At 42.3% G+C, this 20,149-nt stretch overlaps 1 protein-coding gene across 1 annotated transcript in view; it reads right to left on the reverse strand.

The window, feature by feature from the left end:
- The window catches only part of nkd1 (NKD inhibitor of WNT signaling pathway 1), a 29,595-nt gene extending 14,798 nt beyond the window's left edge, over nt 1–14,797 (reverse strand). The window contains exons 1-3 of the mRNA XM_027281768.1: nt 14,593–14,797; nt 14,456–14,488; nt 14,105–14,244 (exon numbers count right to left, since the gene is read on the reverse strand). Coding sequence (XP_027137569.1) covers nt 14,105–14,244; nt 14,456–14,488; nt 14,593–14,617 — 198 coding nt within the window. The 5' untranslated portion in view covers nt 14,618–14,797. The remainder of the gene's footprint in view (nt 1–14,104; nt 14,245–14,455; nt 14,489–14,592) is intronic.
- Between the last annotated feature and the right edge of the window lie 5,352 nt (nt 14,798–20,149).

Here is a 20,149-nt window from a genome sequence, read left to right on the forward strand (position 1 = left end):
AGTTTGTAAAGCCACAGAGAACGAAAGCTTGAACTCACTCCCTTCAGTTTGATTTGAAATGAAGGAGCTCAAAGTGGATTTGCCCAAAACTGCAACTCTGGTCATCCCCCTCCAAAGTGATTTCTTCACTAATGAGTAAAGACGAGGCTCAGCTGATGCAACATTTGCAAACAGTTAGTGAATCTGAAAACTGGGTCTCGTTAAAATCTAGCACTCACGGTATGCGTGCCCAGTGACCATGATAACTATACGTACGTAAACAGTAACCACAAAAGAGCCATCAATCTCTCTTGGTCCGGCAATGAGTCAATGATGGGCTTCTCTTGAGACCTTTGCTAATTTAAGGGTCAGAGGTCACTGTGGGAGAGTGTTTGAGGCCAAAGGAGAAGCCACCCCTCCCTCCCACACACAGTGGCTTTAAAGCCTAAATAATGAAAATGTGACGTGGTAAGGAGCTAATATTTGCAGTAGTGACATAAAATGAACAATATGATTAAAATACACTGCTGATCAACACAGCTGTACATTGCAGTGTTTGTACATTTTGTTGCCGTTTGTCTCTGCAATCAAACTCTATACTAAGGTGTCACTTCCACAGTCTCTGCAGGATTTGGTCAGAGGTGCTGACTTCAGGGCACAAACAAGCATCTTTCTACTGCTCTACTGCACTTAGGGACCAGCTAAAACAATTTTCCAGACATGATGTTAAATGTTCTGTGGAGACCAAAGCATAAAGCTTTCTGCTTTCAACAGCAGCCAGGTCCTTCAGAGCTTCTTCGGCACCTTTAGGACAAGGGATTGTATGTCCCCTGTGTGTTTTAAAGTTGTTCAAGACCCTTCACAGAAAGTGATTTATTGCTGGACTGTAACATAGAACACAGTGTGCCTGCCCCATTACAACATCCCATCCACATCACTGGCCGGCCTGAAGGTCTGTTTGGTTTGGCATTTGAAACTTTTTGGTAAACCTCAGCACTTTAGGAATATGAATTTGGATATACCAAAACACTTATATTTAAAACTAATAATATTTTTTGAACAAATACCATATCAAGTTATTTCTCGAAGAATAGCGACCACTCGATTCCTCTCAGTATGTTTTCCTTACTAATGAAAACGTCAGCTCAGGAATGTTTATACACCATTGACATTGATCAAAGTCACTCGATTGATCAATGTCAACTACAGCAAAATCAAAATCAATAATAGTTCAGATAATCTCCTTTATAGTGCAGAAATTACAATATGAGTAAAAAACATTAGACTAAAGTATGTATGTGTGTATGTATGTATCCCAAAGATTACTTAGATTAGAGATTACTAGAATAAATGTAATACCAGTTATAAAAATGTAATATAATTCAGCATTGATGGAAATGGAAACTTTATGTCATTATAGGCACAGTCAGCCTCAGGCCACATTCTTAAGGAAATTAAAAGAAAGTGCCACATTGCTATTAACACTTGCCATTTTCATCTTTGCACACAAGTAAAATATGACAGCCCTGAAAAAAAGGCAGCTAAGCTCACAGACCTAATCCATCTTGTCAGGAGTTTGAATCATAACATTTTCTTTAAAACAGTGTGATAATGTTGATCGATCACACTGACCTTGACCCTGAGTTAATGTGGTGGGGGGTTATAGCTGGAAAAAAAAAGCACTCTCCTTAGCTAGTTTACCCTAAATAAAATAAGGTCAAAAAAAGTTTTTGTCATTGGATTTGTTTTGGATGTTTTTGTCTCATTCCTCTGAATCGTGAGAGTGAGAGAGACAGAAAGTAAAAAAGACAGTGAGTGCATCCTGGCATGGAACCAACTTGGTGAGTTAAGACAGAAAGTTGCCTTCATCGTCATCTTTACTCTGGCTCTGCAGACATGGACCCACTGGGCCAATTTTTTTCCTGCTGTGTGTCTGTGTTTGAAAGCAAAAGGGTACATTAAAGTGCAAATAATATGTACTTGTATGTGATTGTGGGAAAGTCCCACAAGGCCTCTTGGTCTCTGCGCTGTCTGCCTTTGCGACCCACCACACAGGCTGACAATTTATGCGGCCGACGACAGCTCCCCGTGATCGCGAGCCAGGGCTCAGTGGAGGCAGGCCTCTAGAGCAATGGCAGCGCTACTGGCACTCTATCAAAACCCAGGAAAAATCTCATTAGGACTGCGGCTGGGTGCCTCCCGCTTTTTCCCCTCCACCCGTTGCAAGAAAACACCTTCAGGACTGCGATGTTTTGGAACAGCGGTGCTGACAAGAAGTGGAGAGCGACACACATGAAAGCCCATTTAGCCAGGTAGGAGAGACAGGCAGAGCGACAGAGACAAGGGTGAATGTGGGAATAGCAGCGGTGCTTCTCCAAGTACATGGGTGCTCCCTTCCCATGGGTCTTTCAACTAGGACATTCCTAAGGTCGTTGACACTCACATAAAAGCCACCCACCACTGAAAAGAAGAAAAGAAGAATGTAAAAGAGCATTACAGACACTGAGAAGTGATTATTTTCACTTCATCACAGCTACAGCATGTCCAGTATCTGTACTTGTACGTAGATTGATAGGTATAGTAGACTACAGGTAGTGTCATCCAATGCAGTGCAAGACATGCAATGCAATGTGTTTCTATCCTTTACCAGGTATATTAAGACACACTTAACATGTCATCATGTCTCTGTACTTTATCCCATAAATGTAGTGCACTTGGCAAATAAAATGATTTTGACTGATTCCGCTGAGTCTGGATAGCAGCCATTAACCTAAGTTTATGAATTGCTAATAGTGAAAACAGCTGTACAGCATGGGAATTTTTCAAAAGCCGGAGCACACACACACACACACACAGCCCCAATGTTGAAAACCAAGAAGTAAAACAACAAAAAACTCTTAGTTTTAGACCTGTAAATTAGCTTATAGGTCTAGTGTTACTCGCAGGAGATCTCAAGAGAGGAAATACCCATCCCCCTCCCCTCCACTAACCCAAAGAGTAAACTGAGATACACCGGAGGCACTTTCAAAAGGGCCGAGCAGCACAGCTCTTGCAATGTGGGAGCTGTGCCTATCCTAGCAATGTGTGGTAAGCGTGGTGGTGCTGCTGGAGAAATAACAATTACATTTTTTTTTTTTTTTTTAAATGGACCACCAGTCATCACCAGACAGCAGTTTAAACCCGAGTCTTTTTCAGTTCTTTATATTGGAGTGCTCCTCACCTTCCAGCAACGTTAAACAGCCTCATTCAAAGCCCCACGTAGCAGTAAAACACGACGCCCCGAGATGGAGCCAAGATAGAGAGTGTTGATGTGAGGTAGTGAAGCGCTGCACTGCCTCCGACTGAGGCATCAAAGGGGATCAGTTTTCACACATGAAATAAAGATCTCAGATAATCATATAGCATAGCAAAGCTGACACGAGACAGTGGAGGGAGGGGATATGGGGCCAATTTTCATCCAACACTTACAGACTGAGAGCCATGTCAAATTTATGTGTCTGCATATCTCTTTAGCCAAACACGATTAATGTGTTGGCTTATTTTATTGATCTTTTTTTTTTCTTCTTCTTTTTTTTTACAAAGACGCTATCATGCTCACCATCGTACGATGTGTTGAGGTAGTTTCTTGAATTTGCTCCAAGCGAACATATGCTTGTCACAGCTTTACAACGAACTGAACAAATAAAAGTGATCTCATGAGCAGTCCGCAATGCCAAGAGGAAGTCATATCTGCTATGTTTTACAATGCAATTTTATGCCTTTGATAAGAAACTCGATGCCTTTCCAGAGGTCACAGACTGTAAATCTTTTGATGTTGAGCCCTTCACATGCACCATTACCAAAACATAAGCTATCTGGTGGATGCTTTTAATCAGAAGCAGCTTACAGTGCTTGCAGTTTTATTTTCCAGTGCAAATATCATTCAGCTGAACAGCATTATTCACAAGTTATGCAACAAAACATTCATGATTAAGGGGTTTCATCAGATGGGAAGGTTGTATAAATATCATTGGGTGATTACAACACCCAACTTTAAAAAAAAAAAAAACACACAAAGGCCCCAAATGACCACTAAGGCTTTCTCTTCTGTGTCACAACCACTTTGTTTGCCTTGATTATTCACTATCTTCAGAGTAAAAGCAATACTTGAGTAGAGCGGCCAGCAAACTGGATAAATAATTGGACAAGCAAGTCCTTTAACTCTGCCGACTCAAAGGGGGCTAACGTGTAATTAGACGTCTCAGAGGGAGCGTCAAAGACAGACACCTTCTCTCCAGACGCTGCGGCCCCATTCCTGACACCCCTCAGTCACGGCACACCCACTTCTCTTCCTGCACCCCAGGAAGGAAATTATAGCCATGGAGTTGGGATCCATCACCAGGCAGGTTGGAGGAAGCTGCACTATGATTAAAGTGTGCATGGTCAGCAACACCAAGACTGGAGGGGTTTGAAAAGGCAGCACATGCCAGAGGGCTTACCGTGTTAGCTCTAGTTCACAACACAGGTCATGCAGAGATTCTCCACGCACACACACACACACACACACACACGTACGTCTGTGTAAATTAACTCTCTGACATTGCTGGATAAGAGACTACAAAGACACGTGTCTGTACGGTTTGTGAGCATGTGACAGTGTGTGTGTGTGTGTACATTCACATGTGAATCTTTCTGCACGTATTGTTTGCTCTCTGAATTTGTGATTTTTTTATTTTTTTTTTATTTAGAGGACCCACAAGGGCTTAAATGGAAGCTTTCCTTTTGTAGAGCGATAGCGCACCACTCATTTCTCCACGTCAGATTTACATTGCAAACATTGCTGGTCACATTACCTCACCCACATCAAAGGCTGCCTCCTGAAAGGCTCAGTGGAATATTAGCAGAGATTTACAGCCCTCATCTCTACGCTTCAGAAACATGCTGATCTGAAGTAATCTCCCTCCCCCCTCTCCCTTTTTGTGTTTCATGTGTGAAGTTGGCCAACACTTTAATGACCCATTTACAAAACTTTTACACCTGCAAAGATAAGCTTTTACAACTCAGCCAGGCCCTCGGGCACTAAACCTTACCTGTTACTCAAGGTGACAGCCTTTATTAGCTTTTGAAAAAAATATATAGAACCGCAGCAATTAACATTTATCACACTGCTTATCAAAGCTTTAGAGGGAGAGGATAAGAGTCTAACTGCATGATCATTTACCCCTCCAGCAATTTAGAGACACCAAATTCTGAGAGTGTTTTTATGTTCTCCAACGAGTCTAACACAACTTCAGTCACAAATGTTCCCTTAATTTATAAAAAATTTAAAATGCACAATACTGTGAGTGGCAGCAATCAGCAATAGTTTGCAAGCTCTGTGGCTGTGCACACTACTGTTATCATCAGGTTAAGTGAGACCAATGGTACTACTGTTACTGCAAGTTAATTATTGACATCTTGAGAAAATGCTCATGAAAAGGCGCACGCTATGCATTAAGGTAACGTGTGAGCACACAGCATTGGCAAAGCCACTTCTGTTTTTATCCTCAAGTTTCCCTGGGAGTCGGAGAGTTAACGGCGGAATCTGAACTAGAGGTGAATCCTTAAAGCACATTCTCCACCAGCCAACGAACTCCACTTTGAGACCTTGCATTCCCAAGAGGAAGCTATGGTTTGGAAGGGAATGGAGACAGCCTGTCGCTTGGCCTTGATTTACAGGTGGTCTCCGCCTGCCAAGAGTAACAAATCACAACATTATGGCCCTCTGAATTCAGAGTAAAGCTCAGTTACAAAGAATGAGAAAAAGAGACGAGAGGGAGTCTTATGCAAAATGACACACCTCATCTCCAGAAGCGTGTGCGGTTAGTACAGCAATAGGATATCTCACCCTTCATGAAGGGAATTAGTTTGCTCTGGAACCTTTAACTTCCTTGGCAAAAGGGGCAGAGCAGTTGCGCTAAGGTGACGTGGGCTTACAGAATGTCAATCATTACTGCAAAAATAGGATGGATTATACATTTAAGACAACTGGCTGGCAACATGCCCTGCTTCTATGCATGTCGTGTTAAGCAGTGAGTGTGCTACACTGTGTCTAGAGGGTTTTAGTAATTAGTCAAAGCTCTCTTTGAGGAGAGACAGTCCTTCAGTCGTCTGGGTGGCTTCAGACGCCAGTCTCAAGTGCTGCAAAGTGTGGGTGGAACAAGGTTTTAGTTAGGAAGTCTACCTTGAGGGCAGCAAGAAAGTGACAGCCACTTCAACCTTTAACCACAGCCAAATGAAAAGAAACACTTGTGTAACTTGTCATGTCAGCAGCTACAGCCCGAGGATCTCACTCCAAAATAGTACATAGACAATTGGTCCTTGATGTTTCCACAATATTCAATTGTCTTTAAAGATTTCATTCAGGTCACCTGTACGTTACCTTAAGAGAAGACAGTGGGCTTAGACAAGTGTCCAAAAGCTGAAATGTGTGAAATAGATAATGGTTTTAGCTCATAATACTATCTGAGCAACTGAGAAGGTTTTGTCAGGCTTGCACTCTCAGTGTAACTGTGTAGTCTGGATGCAATCCAGTTGCTACACACAGTGAAAGAAAAGTATAATGAGGAGATGTCATAAGTGCTAATCTTTATAATCAGATCTCTACAATTCTTCAAAATGACAGTTGTCAGTAACGTCTATAACTACCGGCCCATCTTATATAATTCAAAGACAGCTGCTAAACCACTGCAATCAACAGCGGAGCTCCATGTGGTAGGTGGCACTTATGAAAACCTCTGACGTGTGCATGTTGGCCAGATGGAACTGACCTCAACACCAAGGTGGCCGTTCTTGCTCTCTGCCTATGCAGACATACAGTATGAGTCCATAGACTGACTAACACACACACACACACACACACACACACACACACACACACACACACACACACACACACACAGAGCATGTTTGCAGCAGACATCCTGCCAGCCACAAGCCACTACCTCTAAACATCCCTCACATCTGACCTTTTAACTGTGGACCTAAAATCTCTGTAATTACAGAGAGTGTTTCAACTTTGCAAGTAAACACAGCAGCAGAAATAGACACTTCAACTACTATATACAAGTGTGCTGGTGCCAGTTGCAGGTTTCTATTCATAGCTGACTGGAATTAGTGGCTTGTGTCACTGTTCACCATAATGAACTTACAGTGGAGTAGCTTACTCAGTTGCAAGCGGCTACCAAATTGTACTACTGATGCAGCAATACTACAAAAATGATTTATATGAATGAACAGAATCCAGTCAACATGCACACCTATTCATTTCACAGCTCCACTGCATGTGCCTTATATGCAAATGAATTACAAAATGAAGAGACAGAGAACCTCTATGTCACAGCAGTCCCTTAAAAACTTTAAAACTCTTTAGGTGCCTTTTTTTTCTCCCAACATGAGCAAGAAAGTAGGTTGGGGAGTGGTGAGTTTGATGGACAGGGCAAATGGCCCTTTGGGGAGCATGGGGTTGGCTTGCTTCATTGAGAGTCTACAGGGTGAGGTCCTCTTTAGGTTGTGGCACCTGTGGAGCATAAACACACCAGGGTAGGACAGCTTTCCTACAGCAGGGCCGCTCCTCTGTTTAGCTTTCCTTCCACCAAAAACATCCCCTAACAGACAATCCAGACCTCCTCCAGGCCTGGCGCCACAGGAAGAGCTGAAGAGCCCTGGAACCTCTGTCTGTGGGAGGCACAATGCTCTCCCAACTCTGTTTACCCAAATCCACTTCCTCCATTCCCTCTACCTTAGGTGGCCTTAGGACCCTGGTCACAAAAGCTCTCAAACGTAAGGAGGATAAATACAACAGCAGGATCGTGGAAGCTGTAGAGTCCATCACTGGTGTTTCCCTACGAACAGTTTGCAAGAAAAACAAGTGGAAGGGAATCACGCTGGGACTCTACGTCTGTTAGCAGTGACAAATGGATTCACATATTAGGGAAAACAAATGGATAATGCGTGTATGTATATCTGTGAGTGCCTGCGTGCTTCATGGCACGGAAGTGAGCGTGCACGGTACTGTGCATGTACGCACTCTCATGAGAGCGCGATAGCTGCTTTATGCAGATGTTCAAGTCGTCCTATTTGAGCGTCACTTTGAGCGCTCAGTCAAATTATTCAGCGCTTGCTGCACGGGCCAGAGCGCAACCCGCAGGGGAACCTGATAAACAAACAAGAGAGAATTATTCAGGGTTTAAACACTTAAACACCCACTTCAGCAGGGCCTTTTAAGTGGGTGATTAAAATGGGCACTGAGCTTCCACAGAAAGCTCAAGAGGAGCTCAGCGCCACCACAGGAGCCCGAGTCACCTAGAGCTTCTCCTATATCTGCACACGTACACACATGCCTGTCAATCCCGGAGAAAACTATTTGTTACTTTGCTACTTTCAAAAAGGTCTTAAGTCTATAGTTAAGTACAAACTGATAGGTGTAACTAATAACTTTATTTGCCGCATTCCATTTAGGTGAGCTCGATCCAGGGTCTTGGTATTTTGTATGCTGGCTCACTGGGACACTTAATTGACCTGAGCCTTTATTAATGTTACCAGATACACCTGTGCTCAGGTGTATAATGCCAAAAGTGAATTCAAGCTTATTTTTGCACTTGGATGGTGGTGTTTTGTCTTTTTTTTTTTTTTTTTTTGCTAATGCAGTGAAAGAACTTCTCTTCAATGTAATTTGTTGTAATAAAAAAAAACACAGATCGATGACAATGCACTGTTAGATGGAAACATATTCTTGAAATACTGCCTTTCATTAAAACAATCTATCAAAGCAATTAAACAAAATGTACTTGCAGAAGTCTTTGATCTGTCATATTGGCTGCATGAAGCTGGCCATTATCCGAAAGTTCAGCTAAATTCAACAATTCAAACAACTTTGCATACATACACAAACGGTTCAAGCTCAGTGTATCACACTATTCATACTATTTACTCACATGCTTATCAATTGCAAGCCGTTTTAATATGCAGTTCTATCTTCCAGTTTTTAAAACAAAGGGAAACTAAATGACTGAACATCCTAAAAAAAAAAAATAATAATAATTCTTAGAGCTGTAAAATAAATGCCACTCTCAAGTGTGGAACAAAAGCCTCCAGCCTAAATGTAACTGTGAAAAAGGTGGTGAGACACTTTGATCAACAGCTATCCGTCGCTTCAGACTGAGCATATATTTGGGGAAACAAAGCACAATCTCAGCTGCTAATCCCCTGAGATTTAGAGCACATTCCCCCAGAAGCCTTTGATCTCTGGAGTGCATCCGTACAGCTGACTCCAGACATACTGCACGCTCACGCTCACACGCACAAACAGATTTGCACATAGTACATGAGCACCGTTTCTCTCATACCATTAAGATGCCAGATAAAAAGGTTTTTATTCCTAATGACACCTTGCAGTGACAGCTGACGCGTTGCGTTTGTTGATAGAAATCAGACAGTAGTATGTGCTGCCCGATGGCTATTGTGAAATACACAGAGAGATGAGACGCTTTAGCACAAAAAAAAAAAAAAAAGGAGGAAAGTGGATAAACCTGATCAAAAGCCTACATGCCACTGGAGCTTTACCTTACTCTAAACTACTCACTACTGATCATTCTTTCACAGAAATCCTTTCCAGAAGGTGCCAGTCACACAGCCGAGGGTTATCCGCTCTGCTTTGTCACACAGGACAAACTTCTCTAGCTATTAGTAATCTATGTGACACACGATGCCGGATGTGACATTAAAGCCACCTGCGTGTCCTCGAACCTCCCAGTCCCCCAGCTAAGTTGACGTCAGCCCAAGACTTCCATCCCATCTTCTCATGGGAAAATTCAAAACAAAAATCACAGAGCCCCTCTATGGCCAGGTGCTACCCCTCCTCCCCAAAGGCTAAGGCTTTTCTTCTCTTTAGAGTGTGGCTCCAAACTTTTCTTCCAGCCTCTTCAAAGAGCAACAACAGGCCCTCCGTCCCTTGGGAGCACAGAGGGGGTAGAGCCCGGTGGGAGAGGGGCATACGTCACACAGCACGCACAAGAGGCCAGCCGGTGGGAAAAGAAAAACGCACAGGGAGAGGACAGAAAGAAGGAGAGAAAGAGGAAGAGGAGTCTGCATTTGAAAGGTGCTTTCAGCTTCTAGACAAGGGCCCTCGCTTTGTGGGAACGACAAGGAGAGAAAAAGCACAACAGCAGAAGCAAAAGACGAAGGGGGCGCAAAAACCTGCCATGTCTTTTATCAGACTCGGAGGCTGAGGGAATGCGTTTAAAAGCTTTAGGCCTACTTCCAAAAAAAAAAAACCTTTATACTTAAAAAAAAGAAGAAGAAAGAAAATCAAAGCACTGGCAACCAACTTTTAGACAAGGGGGTTACGGGCAGAAGTTTAACTGTGATTCACTTTTGAGTTGCATTCTGTTGTCAGATGTACCTTAGCTTTTTGTCTACGACTCCACACATGTTGATGGAAACTCATTGTGAAAAAAAAATTATACAATTGTGAGAGAGGTGGCTTGGAAAGACAGAGAGGGTAGGGCTTCTTGGGGTGGGGGGAAGAGAAGCCATCAGTGTCAGTACAACACCTCCCTGCATGGCCCGCTTCAAATTCAGTCTCATTTCATCAGCCACAACCAACACAGGGCCACAGGGTAAACTGCAGAAACAGATGGAGACTGCGCGGGGAGAACTAGGAGAGGGGGAGGGGGATTTTAAGAATAGACAGGGGGTTACTTTGTGAGGAATAACCATGAAAATAGATTATTTTAAACATGATGGGACTTTTCTTTCATCTGATGCCAAGAAAAACAACCTAATAAACTAACCAACAGAAATTTGAACTTCCAAGTCATAAGTTGTGGAAACCTTCCACCCTATTAATATCTATGTCAGCAACATAATTCTGCAGGGTGCGCATAACATATCAAATTTGTGGTTAGGTGTAGACACGATGCGGTACACAGGGGAGAAAGTGTGCCAGGGGCTCACATGATCTGGCCCTCATGTGTTGAGTCCAGCAGATACACCTGCCCACACCACTCACTCACTCACTGTCTGTGAAACAAATGCTGCATCTGACTGCAGAACTAATGAATGGGTGTAGAGTCCGCATGGAAACATCATTAAGCTTTCAAGTGCATCTTTACGTCTCTGTCTTTCTGTGCACACAATTTCAAATTTACAACCATGAATGAAGACAAACTGCTAATGTGTGCAGCTCTTCAGAACAATGACTTGTGTGAAACCGGCATTGTTCCTGCCGGGAATATGGTTTGGAAAAGATCAGATCAAAAGAATTCCAAGCGTGGACTCCCTACTGTTGACACCCGACCCACATTCTCCTGGACCCTGCTTCAGCTGGGAGGGGGGAGCCCAAAGAACAGCGGCTATAAATAACTGTCTCACCAGGTATTCTTTACAATATAGACAGCTTGTAAAGCTAAGTGAGTTTCATCCACGTTCACTCACCTAAGAGGTTAGCTTCTGTTTTTGTCTGAAAGCACAGCAGGGTCGAGCTTTTAAACTTCTTCTCACAGAGCGTTTAGACATCTAATACAGTTAAAGCGTGTCACAGAGGGATGTAGATTCATTTTGAACAATTATTCATAATTTAAGATTATTTTTAGACTATACCCTTGAAGTAAAAATTACTTTAATTTATGAATGAAAATCTATAAATGTTTCAGACCTCATAACATTTGTGTGTCGTTTAGCAAATAAAACATTTGCTTGAAATGTTCTAAGACACACAGATGATGAAATCATAACGTTTCGCATAGTGCTTATTGTGGCTTTCCAGTCAAATTCAGAGGTCGGAATTTCCCACTTGAAATTTCCAACTTTCGACCCTTCGAGCGCTCCAGGTGCACAACGCCAAAAAAATAATACATGGCTGACCGTGACAAACTGATGTTTCTTTGGCAAGTGTACGCACAATTGAACTCTCAGCAGTGCAGCCTTGCATATAAATGAAACAGCGGAGGAAAAACGATGCGTGAGGTAACAGATGCCATTGTATGTTTCATTTTATGGCATTTTTATACTTGGAAACGTATCTTCCATTCACTAGCCTTATACAAATACTGTAGTCTACAAATACGCCCTAGCCACCACCCCTGTTGATTGACAACTGCTTCTTCTTGAAGTCGAGGTAGAAGGATTTGCCCAGAGTTTACAAGTAGGAACTCCGACTTTGAGTGGCATTCCATGGTACTTTTTCTAGGAGGTCATAAATTTCGAGTTCCCAGTTGTCTGGAATGCAGCATTACACTACACATGACAAATCTAAAAACATACCAATATAAAGTTTTAAAGGATTTAGGAAACATGCAGCTAAGGGAGCAACAGTACTGAAGCGCACATCTTGTAAAATGTCAAGAACATTTATTTAGGGTGCTGAGATAATGTGCGTAGATACAGAAACATAGAAAGTCTCTCCTTAGCAGTGGAGATGATAAGCACGCGTGAGAACTGACAATGGTATTATTTTACAACTCAACGCTACCCTGCAGTAGCAGTGTCACTGTGAATGATGAGAGGGAAAAATAAATGGCTACTAAATCCAGAAATCTGTGTCGACATGTGAAAAGCTCCACGCGTGAACAAGGATTTTCTACCATTATGCATATCATGACTTCCTAAATGTGTAGAAACTGGAGAAAGTTATATGGCACAAACAAGTGATTTGAACTTAGAGGTCCAGTGTGTAGGACATCACAGTTACATCACCGCCCTGTTCCAAGCTTGTGCGAGAAACTACGCTGGCCATGAAACTTGTAAAAAATGTGAAAGACCCTATCTTGAGCCAACTGAGCCAGTTGTTTGTTCATTCTGGGCTACTGGAGAAACATGGCAGTGCAAACGCTGACAGTATAATTAGTGGACAAACCTTCCAGGTCTGTGAAGTGAAGCTGGCACAGATGTGTCCATGACCAAAAGGGGTCAGTACCTCTCTCATCACTAACTCACCATGCTACACCACAGCTGGCTTTAAAAACACAGAGCTGTAAAGGACAAAATAGTGGACTTTAAACCTGACTTTAGTAGGGATCAGTAGATATTTTAGTTGCCTAAAACTTCCGTCTTAAGTTTGCCTTCCGTGCTAGTGTGCCGATAAATCCTCATACAGACAGCTCATTTCAAGAATTCAGATTTATGTGCATTTGTGTTTTGCTTGCATGGTAATCAGTTTAAATTTAAATATAACCATGACCTGTACATCAGAACTGCTCTGTGCAGTAAACGCCAGAGTTTTACCGTCATAAAAAGCGGAGGGAAAGTAAGCAGCTACGTGCCCAAAACGGCAAGCTTCTTAAGGACCTGTCAAGTATTTTAGGAGGAAAATCGTGCCACACAACATCACAACAGAATATTCAATGTAGGTGTTCTAATGTGCTGAATTCCAAGAGATCCTGCACTTAATAGATAGATGGATTTCAGCTCAAAGTGTCTGGATCGTGGGTGGAGAATCTGATTTTCCTTTTGTCTTTTCTCAGGCTCAAATTCTTCAGACATGCTGCCTTTTGAGGAAGGCATCGCTAACCAAAGAGGCTTAAAGCTCCTCTGAAGCAATTCCAAAGGATTTCCTCACTTGACAACAACAGCACAGTGTTTATGGCAATACCAAAATACAAAAACAAGCATGACCTCCAACAATTTCTTCCCCCAGCTTTTACAATCCACCAGACTGTCAATGCTTTCAACTCAGGCTTGACCTGTTGTTACCTTTAAAAGAGAAACCCTCAGATCAGTGCATGGGATGATACCAACATTTGCGCCCTAGAGGAGTGGATGAGAGGTCTATAAAAAGGAGAGTTAAAATCCATCAATTCATTTTGGCAGCGTGAAAACAGAAAACAGCGAAACAAACAAACTCTGACTGTCTCAGCCAGGATGAAAAGTTTGTCCACGAGCAAAGTTTATCAAGACTTTTCTGTGCATCATAAGAGCAAGACTACCAAAAAAAAAAAAGAGATAAACTACCAAATGCAGCCTCGTGTAAGATGGAAAAGCATCAAAGCGCACAGTTGGCACACCTTATGTGAAATACGCACAAAGCACCGGGAGGACACCAGGCATTTCCACTCCACCATACATACATATGTATGTGAACCTCGTGCGTGGACGTGGTCGTACTCACCCGTGCAGTCAGACCGCAGTTGTTCTTGTGGTGACAGTCCCGTTGCTCGAGGCGAGAGCTCGTGCAGTAGTATTTCTGCTTCACGAGCCAGTCGTCGATTCCCTTTCTCGCCAAACAGGCATTGACTACAAAACTGTCGCCTGGAAACAAATCATGAAATATTATTATTATTTATTATTATTATTAGCAGCTATAAACTATATATCTTTTCAAACTACACTCATGTTTTCCATAGGCGGTCCATCTTCAAAGAGCTAAGAGAGATCACTCTAAAAACAAACTGTTCACACACTGACTAAAAAAATATACACACGATACTTTTATTGGGATGTTGAAAATAAGCGCTCTTACCTTCTGGACTCTCCCTCGGTTTACAAATAGCGGCTTTGGGAGGACAGAAAGTCAGAAGAACAATGAATAGTGTTACTCGTAAGTCTCACAGAAGAAGAAAAGCTGTGATTTCTCTCAGGAATAAGAACAAACCTTACCATGTTTCGAGTGCAGTTTACCCATTTCTATGCATCGAGTTGGAGTTGAAAACCATCAGAAGAATATAATCCAAAGAAAAAACCAAAACAGTTTTTTTTTTTTTTTGTCGATATCCAGACAGAGGAGCGTCCGTAGAGACCGAGAGCAGACTGCGCTCAGTACAGGACCGTACGACCCGAGAGCCAAACGAGCCTTTGATCCGGAGCGCCGCCGCTGACAACACACACAGGACGACGACGATTTCCTGTCCAAACTTTCAGAATAAAACACTTACCGGCTGAGACACGTTGGCTTCACAGGTTTAGAAATAGTAATAATAAATAAGCCCATTATGCTATTATGCTATACTAAACCAAATCATTTTCGGAGCACACGTTTTTTTTTAATTTCCTGTAAATCTTAGATAGTTGTAGTTAAACCAAGCCCACTTTGTATCAATGCTGTAGCCTGTTTTAATTTGTGTTTTATTGTGAAAGTGGATGGAGCACGACTTCCGTGTCTTCACTGACGCTAACTTGTTTTTGCAGGACGGAGCTCACTCAGCTGTCCTCCCTCTTTTCTCTCTTCAAAGCGCACAAGACGCGTCAAGAAAAGCTGATTTCCAGACACCGGGGCATCAGGATAACTTCACCTCAGACTGTAAACGAGAGCATTTAAACGCACTGACAGTGTCAGTGCCTGTCAAAGAAAAAAAAAAGGTGTGGGGACTCCCACGTGTACATTCAGGGGTCCCTGAGCAGTGGCAGGTTAATTGGGACCAAACCTCCTCAGCTCAAATGAGTCCAAGTCACACAATGTAGTTTGTAACATCTTATTTGAGTGCAAATAAAATAAGCAAACGCCACAGGGAAGTTTCAGTGAAGCAAGATGTGATTAATCTTCTATGATTTAATTACATCACAAAGCAGTACCTAGGCTACAAGATATATATATATTTTGTTACACCTTTATAGACATTGCAAGCAGCAATCCAATGACTGGACTCCCTCTTGACCTATAAGGCTGTTCATTTTACTGACAAACCTTCACAGGGGCAAAATCATATCACACTGGGTTCTGTGGCCAGCATCCGTCTGCCTGTTTGGGGTCTTTGACATGAAAATAAGGTTTAAAAATCACAGTCTTATTGGACTGAGGCAGCAGATGAAAGCAGGCCAAGATTCTTTTGAAGTCTTCAATAACAGACAGAAGCCACTGTGCCACATGTCATGCCAGGCTCAGTGTGACAGCATAGGCTAATAAACATACACACATCCCACATGCATGATCTTGTCATTAAAGCAATGATGAAGTAAGTTAAAGTTAGATAAAATAGTTATCTATGTATACTACAAAAATACATGCATGTATTTTTTCTGACTGTTGAATGATCTCAGATCAGCAACATTGTCCTTTTTCACAGAAATGCTGTAAAAACGATCAAAGAGAAAAATCATTCTATGATTTGGAAAATAAATGTTCGTATGAAAAAGATATTTCTGAGATAAAAATGAAAGAAAACACAGATCTGTGATCTGTAATACAATATTTATCTTCACTGGTTTGAAATGGGAGACACATTTTGCCAATTCATAATGTGTGTCCTTAATTGTTCACACCCACAGAAACTCTGTTTCACACTATTATATATAAAAATCAAATATAGCGTACAGTGTTTTTACCTAGTGCTGAAGATTTTTTAAGGTTTTTGCTTAATTAATCCAATAAATCACCTAAGATTAAAAGAAGTGTCCCTGCAGTAGGTTTTATTCGCAACAGATTTAAACACATTTGTGTAGCAACAATTTTCCTTCAAAAAGCTTTTCTGAGAGTTGTCATCTGGTGTGAAAGGTAGTGCCTTTCCTTTCCTTTTGTGTTATCAATCAAGTAAAAAACACACTGTGTCTTTCAAATGCTTGATGTCTATTTTTAGAGCAGAACTCTTCACTTTCCATTTCTGTGTCATGGTGTAATTTTTTTCTTTTGAGTCTAAAAAAAAGCAGATTAAAATCTTAGAGGAGGCTTTGTTCAATTTCAGGACATAATCTTGAAACTAAACATCTGTAAAAGCAAACGAATTTGTTGGAAGTGCTGCTCAAATGTCAAAATGTATCAGCATTTTAGTGGATGGCTTCCACATGTTTGGGTGCTATGACCTCTAAATGATCAGTCCATCTACCATGTGCAACTTAAGGAATTTGCCATGTTGGCATCACTAACAAACAGCAGTTAAACCTTGCATTATAAGTCACAGCTCTTTCTTTAACTTTCCAACAGTTTTCTTCACTATCAGCAATCTCTTCCCACATCAGAAACTCGTAAGAGAACACACATGTAGCCATAGTTCTAGTGGTGTCTTCATAGCAGCTGTAGCCCCAACATGTAGTTACATTTTTTTAAGAGACACACTCAGTTACAGAGCCAACACACATACGCCTATGCATAGGCTATGTAACCCCTTAACACACAACTGTAAATTCATCTTGAGCCTTCTTAGAGTTTAATACATCATCTACCTGCAGAAGAGGTCCTATAAATTCCTGCGCATAGTTTAGCAGCTAATAGCCAGAGGTGACATATGCAAATATAACTGAGTTGAGATGATTTCTGGCGAAGTCAAGATCAAAAATGTAATCAGGCCCCAATTTTCTGGGAAGGATTTTCACATCTTTAGGGATGTGACTATACACTGGACACATCTCTCTAATGGAGCCCTCCAGTTGCATTTCTACTAAACAGTGGTTTCCGCATCCTTACTCTATCATCACACGTTGTACCAAGAGGAATCAGGCTCCCCTTTGAACTAGCCTGCCACAGACACAGATGAGCTTGTTATTATAGCAACTCGCCTGAATTTGCTGGGAAAGAAGGCCTGTCCCTCTGACACACTTCCTGTCCTTTGAAGAGGCCAACGGAGAGATGGCTTTGCGGGCCCTATTTCCAAGCTTCGCCTTTGATGCCTGCTAGAGAGGAGGTGGTGGGGGTTTAAAGCCAGAGTTCCATCTCATGAACGCGAACCCCCAAACCTCCAATCAATCCCCATTATCGTGGGTTGCAGTTATTTTATCTTGACACATCATCAAATCAGAGAATTATAAAGTAGATATTTGGCTTTTATTGAGGCATTTGTCAAATCCATTGGATATGTGTCTGTTGTGTTTCTTCTTTTATGATGGAAAAGGTTCATAGAACAAAAGCTAAATTCTTTAGGCACCTGCCTGATTGATGTAGGTATTTATTGACCTGGGGGAGCTCCTACCTTGGTGGCCAACTCTAGCTCATTCCACCATAAAACTCAGCATTCTCCCTGGAAACAGGCATAATAGGGGGCATTCAGACGGCCAGATTCAGGGGGATCTAATGGTTTGTCTGTGTTTATGTCCTTGTAACAATGTTAGGGGCCTGATGCCTGGAGAGCTCACCGGAGGGAATACTGCCTGGTGGTGAGGAGGGGGATGTGGAGCATATAGAGGGAGAGAAGAGCAGCTGCTGGGCGCTTAAAGCTCAAACATGTGACTGTTGCCTTTATCTTGAAGAACAAAAGGGCATAGATGTTGTAAAGGGCAGAAGACAATCGCGACTGAAGTACAGTGTTGATTCCTGCAGCGGTGGTGACTCAGCCCATTGTGGTGGCCCAGCGTGTGATGTGTCAGGCGAAGGGTCTGTAGGGAGGGAAAGACAGCCTGCCATGCGTTTGCCATTCTGCATACTGGAGGAAATGGAAATAATCTGGACTGACAATATTCCTGGACGCATTTGTATGTTGTACACGCATAAGATGCAGGAAGGGTGTGGTTTAAACACAATCTTCATATATCTTCATATTCATCATATATATCATCATATTAGCACAAAAAATCATTAACATTAGAATTTTAAAAGATCTTACACCTAAGATATGTCTTAATAAGAGATCTGAGCCCATAATTTACATTAGTGTGAACTAAGGGAATCCTTATTGTCCCACTTAAAAATTCCTTTTTAACTTAAAGCAGCATATAAAACGCTAAACCCTAAAAAAGGCCCTTAAGCCTACTGACGTTTCCTTTTTGCAAAACTAGTGTCTACATTAAAACTGAAGCGATGTTAGGTAAATAAACACACGAAATAAACACAATGACTGAATTTTTCCAACGTCAAAAGCTCTCCAAATTTAGGCCTGTATAATCAATACTTTCTGCTTCTGTACTTTTCTTTACTATCTGCACTCGGCACTGGCTGCTTTTTTGAAGCGGTGGGGGTGTAGCCCTATCCAGAACGAGGACACAATTAGTGTATTCAGCCGAAAACAGTGGGGTTCCCCCTTTGATGTGAGGATCAAATGAAGGAGCTGTGTGTTTTTGTCCAAAATGACAGGCTTGCCAGGTTTACTAATGGGTAGCTAATAGAAAGAGAGGTTTATGATGCTCATTAATTACACAGTCTGTCATGTGTTGGAAGGGTAGAATAGTGAAGATAGAGAAAAAGAAAAAGAGAGTGGGGTGCAGCAGAGGAAGCAGAGAGAAGAGAGTGGGGGTGGTGGTAAAAAAGAGGAATGGGTGTACTCTGAAAGGGGGGAAAAAGTAAATGAGTAGAAGTGAAAGTGCAAAGGAAAGGAGAAGATCTCTTAAGCGATCCGCACAAAACCTGAGTTGATGGAAAGCGGGAGAGAAAAGAAGAAGAGAAAGAAAGGAACAGGAGGAGATAAAATAATCCTTTCCCAAGATAAGAGCAGCCACCAAGACAGGAGCTTCAAAGAGCAAGAGACACTCTCATGGGAACGTGCCATAAACCTTTTCCTCATCTTCAGAGGAAAATTCAGTCCCTGATCCAAACACGCCCAAGCTCTCAGCACCCACTACTCTGCAGGTGTCTGAGGCCCGTCGACTCCTGGGGTGGCGTGCACACTTCCAAGCAACGCCGCCTTTGAACTGCTTGGAACCATGTCGAGTGGCGATGGTGATCTGCACATAAGGTGCAAATGAGAATAGTTAATGAAGAGAGACGAAAAAAATCAGAGCCTGTCACTCCCACCACAGGGAAGACTAGTGATCTCTGCTATCAGCTTCAACCAGCACAACTCCTATGAGCCCTCTGTAGACGCAGTTTGTCATTTCAAGCTGAGCCACGAACAATGCCCTTGCAGACAGTAGCCTATCTTTTGTGACAGAGTAGAGGTGTGATTTGTGGGATGTTGCTAATGGATGGAACGGTGAGTTTAGGGTAAATGAGTCTGTCATGAACACTGAGCATGTCCAGTGACCTGTGAGAAACCAGGCTGCTCTCGTCCCCATAGGGCCAGGCACCAGTGGGGCCACTCAGCCAGACAAGGTTTATTTAGCTAAGCTCTGAGTCTCCCACACATAGAGGCCCGCACTGCCATGGAATTCATTATCCTGGGCCGTTAACGGGCCGCTGGTGTTTTGAATAGTTTCAGCAGGCTTTGAAATTGCACTCTCTGCTTGGGTTCAATCGCAGAGGCCATGATCAAATTGCACTGAGTGTTATATCATCTTCAGGGCATTCGGCTTGAGACGAGAGGCTGAGGTCCACACAGGAAAACAATGGCAGGCTAATACCCAAATATTTAGCAGCACT

Source organism: Larimichthys crocea, chromosome VIII (assembly GCF_000972845.2).
Source record: "Larimichthys crocea isolate SSNF chromosome VIII, L_crocea_2.0, whole genome shotgun sequence".
Taxonomy (NCBI): Eukaryota; Metazoa; Chordata; class Actinopteri; family Sciaenidae; genus Larimichthys; species Larimichthys crocea.